Source organism: Protobothrops mucrosquamatus, unplaced genomic scaffold, assembly GCF_001527695.2.
Source record: "Protobothrops mucrosquamatus isolate PMUCROS unplaced genomic scaffold, P.Mucros_1.0 scaffold6073, whole genome shotgun sequence".
NCBI classification, from domain to species: domain Eukaryota; kingdom Metazoa; phylum Chordata; class Lepidosauria; order Squamata; family Viperidae; genus Protobothrops; species Protobothrops mucrosquamatus.
Window position 1 is genome coordinate 12,326 of NW_015391912.1, and position 7,245 is coordinate 19,570.

General features: G+C 37.3%; 1 protein-coding gene across 1 annotated transcript in view; it reads left to right on the forward strand.

The window, feature by feature from the left end:
• The window catches only part of LOC107300076 (vomeronasal type-2 receptor 26-like), a 13,868-nt gene extending 8,404 nt beyond the window's left edge, over window positions 1-5,464 (forward strand). Inside the window, exons 4-5 of the mRNA XM_015829420.2 lie at window positions 3,414-3,641; window positions 4,472-5,464. Coding sequence (XP_015684906.2) covers window positions 3,414-3,641; window positions 4,472-5,398 — 1,155 coding nt within the window. The 3' untranslated portion in view covers window positions 5,399-5,464. The remainder of the gene's footprint in view (window positions 1-3,413; window positions 3,642-4,471) is intronic.
• Window positions 5,465-7,245: the final 1,781 nt, after the last annotated feature.

Here is a 7,245-nt window from a genome sequence, read left to right on the forward strand (position 1 = left end):
AATCTTTCCCAGCATTAGGCCCTTCTTCAGTGAGTCCTTCCTTCTCATTAGGTGGCCAAAGTCTTTGAGTTTCAACTTCAGGATCTGGCCTTCTAAAGAGCAGTTAGGGTTGATCTCTTCTAAGACTGACCAGTTTGAATGCCTTGCAGTCCAAGGGACTCCATACATTGCAACTGGGAAAACCATGGCCTTCACTATATGCACTTTTGTTGGCAGGGTGCTTCTTTTTAGTATGCTGTCTAGATTTGCCATAGCTTTCCTCCCTAGGAGCAAGCGTCTTTTAATTTCTTGGCTGCAGTCCCCATCTGAGGTTATCTTGGAGCCCAGGAAAATAAAATCTGTCACTACCTTCATTTCTTCCCCATCTATTTGCCAGGAATTGAGAGGGCCGGATGCCATGATTTTGGTTTTCTTAATATTGAGTTTCAAGCCAACTTTTGCACTCTCCTTCTTCACCCGCATCAAGAGGCTCTTTAGTTCCTCTTCACTTTCTGCTATTAGAGTGGTATCATCTGCATATCTTAGGTTGTTGATATTTCTCCCGGCAATCTTAATTCCAACTTTTGATTCATCTAGCCCTGCCTTTCTCATGATGTGCTCTGCATATAAGTTAAATAGGCAGGGCGACAGTATACAGCCTTGCCAGACTCCTTTCCCAATTTTGAACCAATCAGTGGTTCCATGTCCAGTTCCCACTGTTGCTTCTTGACCTGCATATAGGTTTCTCAAGAGACAAATAAGATGGTCTGGTACTCCCATCTCTTTAAGAACTTGCCACAATTTGTTGTGATCCACACAATCAAAGGCTTTAGCATAATCAATGAAGCAGAAGTAGATGTTTTTCTGGAACTCCCTAGCTTTCTCCATGATCAAGCGTATGTTGGCAATTTGATCTCTAGTTCCTCTGCCTCTTTGAAATCCTGCCTGTACTTCTGGTAGTTCTCTATCCATATACTGCTGGAGTCTGGCTTGTAGGATTTTAAGCATAACTTTACTAGCATGTGAAATGAGTGCAATGGTGCAATAGTTTGAACATTCTTTGGCATTGCCTTTCTTTGGAATTGGAATGTAAACTGACCTTTTTCAATCCTGTGGCCACTGTTGAGTTTTCCAAATTTGCTGGCAAATTGAGTGTAGCACTTTTACTGCATCGTCTTTTAAGATTTTGAATAGCTCAGCTGGAATACTGTCACCTCCACTAGCTTTGTTGTTGCTCAGATTTTCTAAGGCCCATTTCACTTCACATTCTAAAATGTCTGGCTCGAGGTCAGTGACCACCCCATCGTGGTTATCTGGGATGTTAAGCTTGTTCTTGTATAGTTTTTCTGTGTAGTTTTGCCACCTCTTCTTAATCTCTTCTGCCTCTGTTAGGTCCCTGCCGTTATGGTCCTTTATCATGCCCATCTTTGCATGAAACATTCCCTTCATATCTCCAATTTTCTTGAAGAGATCTCTGGTCCTTCCTATTCTGTTGTTTTCTTCTATTTCTTTGCACTGTTCATTTAAGAAGGTATTCTTATCTCTTCTAGCTATTCTCTGGAATTCTGAATTCAATTGGGTGTATCTTTCTCTTTCTCCTTTGCCTTTTGCTTCCCTTCTTTCTTCAGCTATTTGCAAAGCTTCCTCAGACAGCCATTTTGCTTTCTTGCATTTCTTTTTCTTTGGGATGGTTTTAGTTGCTACCTCTTGTACAATGTTGCGAACCTCCGTCCATAGTTCTTCAGGCACTCTGTCTATCAGATCTAATTCCTTAAATCTGTTTGTCACCTCTATTCATATTCATCAGGAATATGATTTAGTTCATACCTGAGTGGCCTAGTGCTTTTCCCTACTTTATTCAATTTAAGCCTAAATTTTGCAATGAGAAGCTCATGATCTGAGCCACAGTCAGCTCCTGATCTTGTTTTTACTGACTGTATAGAGCTTCTCCATCTTTGGCTGCAGAGCACACAATCAATCTGATTTCTGTGTTGACCGTCTGGTGATGTCCATGTGTAGAGCCATCTCTTGGGTTGTTGGAAAAGAGTGTTTGTTATGACCATCATATTCTCTTGACAAAATTCTATCAGCCTGTGCCCTGCTTCATTTTGTACTCCAAGGCCAAACTTGCCTATTATCCCGGTTATCTTTTGGCTTCCTACTTTAGCATTCCAATCCCCCATGATGATAAGGACATCATTTTTGGTGTTAATTCTATAAGGTGCTGTAGGGCTTCATAGAACCAGTCAATTTCATCCTCTTCAGCACCAGTGGTTGGGGCATAGATTTGGACTACTGTGATATTGAATGGTTTGCCTTGGATTCGAACTGGGATCATTCTGTAATTTTGGGGATTGTATCCCAGTATTGCTTTTCCTATTCTTTTATTGACTATGAAGGCTACTCCATTTTTTCTGAGGGATTCTTGCCCACAGTAGTATACCTGATGGTCCTCTGAGTTAAATTCACCCATTCCTGTCCATTTTAGCTGATTCCTAAGATGTCGAAGTTCAGTCTTGTCATCTCTTGTTTGACTACGTCTAGCTTGCCTTGATTCATGGATCTTACATTCCAGGTTCCTATGGAGAAAAGATCTTTACAGCATCGGACTTTCCTTTCACCACCAGATATATCCACAGCTGAGCATCCTTTTGGCTTTGGCCCAGTCGCTTCATTCTTTCTGGCACTACTAGTACTAGCCCTCTGCTCTTCCTCAGTAGCATATTGGACACCTTCTGACCTGAGGGGCTCATCTTCCAGCGTCATATCTTTTTGCCTTTTAGTACTGTCCATGGGGTTTTCATGGCAAAGATACTGGAATAGTTTGCCATTTCCTTCTCCAGTGGATCACATTTTGTCAGAATTCTCTGCTATGACCTGTCCGTCTTGGATGGCCCTGCACGGCATAGCTCATAGCTTCATTGTGTTATGCAAGCCCCTTCGCCACAACAAGGCAGTAATCCATAAAGGGGCATCTCATTTTACCTCCTGTATTTATATTTCACAAAGAATCAATATTGAATAAAATCTACACTTAAATTTTACACTCAAAAATCTATGAAAGTTCTCCATTCTGAAGTTGTCAAGCACAAACTCTATAATTTTTGAGAATCATTTAAGTGACTTCTGAATGATAAAATTTATGTTTGATCAGATGCCTTTGGACTGGAACTATCAACTCTCATCACTGGCCATGCTAGCTAATGATTATCACTGCTCTTTCAGACAAAATATTTTTTTAAATAATTGAATTATCTCAGATATAACAAAATTCAATTGAATATGAAATGTTTGGATTTGAGACTTATATTTGAAGGATCTTTTCTCAAGTAAAAGTACTTAGAGTATATATAGGCTTTTGAATTTGAGGATATTTTCACAAATATTCAGTCCCTTGTTCAGTTTATTAATCATTTATTTCCCCTTCCATCTAGCTCTTCCGTTTTCTGAAACAAGTGTCTTTTAATAATACCATAGGAGACAAAGTTTCTTTTGACCAGTATGGTATGTTTCTAACAGCATTTGATGTCATGAACTGGGTTTTGTCTCCAAACAACTCTTTTACTAGAGTAAAAGTTGGAATGATCAAGTCTCAACATCAAGGACATCAAAAAGTCATTATGAATGAAAAACCCATTGTATGGCACTATTGGTTTAACCAGGTAGGATATAAATACCAACCTTTGAGAAGTCACCCTACAGTATAATTGATAAAGGGCTGAGCCACCTCCTCCTCCTCCTTCTCCTCCACCTCCACCACCACCACCTCCTCCTCCTTTTTCTTTTTCTTTTTCTTTTTCTTTATCTTTTTTCTTTTACTTTTTCTTTTTCTTTTTCTTTTTCTTTTTTTTCTTTTTCTTTTTCTCCTGCTTGAGCAAGGGGTTGGACTAGAAGATCTCCAAGGCCCTTTCCAGCTCTATTCTGATTGAATCGATTGAGGCATACTTGTGGTATATTTGCCTGATCCCTTCAGACTCCTCTAATCATTCCTGTCTGAACTCCTGCAAAAGACATCTGGCAAGCCAAATCTAGGAAATTGTTAAGTGTCTCTTTGTCCAAAAGACTTGATCCCAGGCACTTCAGGCCTATTGTAGTAGCTTGTTTACATGTCTGCCTCTCTGAGGTCATTACCTTTGGCTTTACAAATTGGACAGTGAAAGTGATCAGAATAATGCTTATTACCTGTTTTAGACTGATATAGGCCCATTCCAAATCTCTAGTCTGAACATTACTGCATACTGCCATTTTAATGTTTTTCTAAAACTTGTTTGAAAGCAAGAAAAGTTTGTCTAGCAGAAGAGAGAAATGGGGCTAGAATGCTCAGGTAATAGGATGGGAGTTCAAGACTGAAATAAATACTGGACATACAANAGCAATGGATCATCTCTCAAGGAAAGAATAGTTTTGATGGAAAATCTCTCTATTTCCTCACTCATAGACCCTTGATTAACATTTATCAATTTTACAATTTCACTATAAGACATTGGTATAACTAAAGCTAAACTTCTCTTTTCCAGATATGCCTGATTGTGTTGAGTGCGAAGATGAACTTTATCCAAACAAATATCAGAATATCTGCATCCCCAAAATTGTAACCTTTTTATCCTATAAAGAACCTATGGGGATGGGTTTAGCAACCGCAGCTCTTTTCCTTGCTCTGATCACTGCTATTTTGCTAAAGACATTTGTACTATATCGCAATACTCCCATTGTCAAAGCCAATAACCGAGACCTCACTTTCACTCTTCTCATCTCTCTTCTGCTCTGCTTCCTTTCTACATTGCTTTTTATTGGGCAACCTCAGAAAGTGATATGTGTCCTGCAGCAATCAGTTTTTGGCATTGTCTTTTCAGTGGCTGTTTCTTCAGTATTGGCCAAAACCATCACTGTGGTTTTGGCATTCATGGCTACCCAACCAGGGACAAAGAGGACTAGATGGATGGGGAAAGGGCTGGCCAGTTCCATTGTTATTTCTTGTTCTCTTATTCAAGTAGGCATTTGTACCGTGTGGCTTTCAACTAGTCCCCCGTTTCCAGATGCTAATATGCACTCAGGGATGGGTGAAATTACCCTGCAATGTAATGAGGCATCCCCTATCATGTTTTACAGTGTCATTGGGTACATGGGTTCTTTAGCCATTGCCAGCTTCATAGTAGCTTTTTTTGCCAGGAATTTACCTGATACTTTCAATGAAGCCAAATTCATCACTTTCAGCATGTTAGTGTTCTGCAGTGTATGGTTATCATTTGTTCCAACCTACCTGAGCACCAAAGGAAAATACATGGTTGCTGTGGAGATTTTCTCTATTTTAGCTTCCAGTGCTGGATTGCTGAGTTTCATATTTTTCCCCAAATGGTACATTATTGTTGTCAGGCCTGAACTGAACAACCGAGAGCAACTTAAATGGAGAAACCACTGAAGAAGCTAGAAAGCTGTCTCAGCCAGCCACATCTATTACATACATTTTATACAACATGACATATAATACTACTTTTAAAAATATTAATCAGGATAATGTAATGGAGTATATAAATATGATTGTGCAACAATAGTTAAAATTTTCAGAAAGTAATATTTTGAACAATATGCCTAGTACATGTATTTTGACACCCAGACAACATAAATGGATTCTCTGTGCTCTTACTATGGACAAAAACTGATATTGCATCATTGGAAAGATAAGTATATGACTCCATTTACTCAATGGATAGAACATCTCACTGCACTTGCCATTTATGAGGGAACTGGATTTAAATCTTTAGACAGATGATTTTAATGAAATATGGGACTCATGTTGATGAAATATTGTAGGTTAAATATGATAGTCATACAAATGTATTAGAAAGTTATACATATTTGAATACTATTTGCATTAAAGAAGTATATATAATATTCTAATTATTTATAGTTATAATTACATTTCATACAATTTTTCCTTTGTTATATTTCTTTCACATTCTATGTCATTTTTTCTCTTCTAATTGACACTTATATATCTCCTTCATTATTATCTTTGGTTTCTCCTTCTTTTTCTTTTTTTGTTATTAATTTAAAAACAATAAAATTAAATAAACAGAAATAGAAAAGAAGCAGACAAATAAAATCAAATCAATATTCCCATATTTCATCAGCTCTCCTCAGTGAATACAACTGAAGCTACTGTTACAGAATATTTTTCTTACTGTCATAGGCTCACATGCAGAATATACCCAATTCAAAATTCACAAGAATTTGAAACAAATATTTTTCTTTCCCTGAATTAGCTGATTCTGAACCAGTACTGTTCTGTACAAAATTTCTTGTGTTATAAAAATTATTTCAATGAGAAGAGCTAAGAGAAAACAATACACAGTAAAGGAAAAGCTTGGAAAGTAAAATGAGGCTATTAGTATCTGACCAAGAAGTGAAAATTTAGGCATTGGCCAAGCCCTAGAATAATATGAAGCCCAGCAGGAAAAAAAATGGCAGTGAAATATAGAACTCATTTATACAATATACTGTGGATTAACACACAAACAAAAATGGTAATCATTAAATATATTAGAAAAATATACATACTTGAATAATATTTGCACTGTTATTACCTTTGTGCTTTGTTCTTTTTTTGTCATCATTCAGAAAGCATAAAAATAAATAAATAAAAATAAAAATAGCTTTAGAAAAAACTAAATAAATAATAAACAAAAACCTTTTCCTGCATTTTCTCAGTTGTTTCTCAAGAAAGTGTTGAAGCTACTTTTACAGAAAGTCTTTCTTGCTGGCATAATGGTTATAATACTGGACTCACATGCAGAGTGCATCTAATTCAAAACTCAGTAGAAACTTGAAACTAAGTATTTTTCCTTCCATGTATTAACCATGTTATAACAGTTATTTCAAGAAGAAGAACCAAGAAAAGAAGAAATAGGAAAGTACAGGAGACTGTATTTAAAAAAAAAGCTTAGAAAATGAGGTGAGGGACATTAGTGCCTCACCAAAATAGCCAGACTAAAGACTGTGGCCTAGAAGAAAGTGAAGCTAGCAGGGGAAAAAGTCATGATGCGATACCTACCATAAGCAAACAAACAAACAAACCCACAAATCCACAAAATATTACTTTGAAGGTAGAACAGGAAAAAGTGCCAGGATATCACTAGGGTGATATGGAGGGTGACATCATCTGTTTCTACCCTCTAAAAATGGTTGCTGGTCCATATTGCAGATTAGCCAAATGGCTTTGTGGATAAACTGTCTGATTTAAAAATTTTCAAGTTGTCGCCTTCCTGA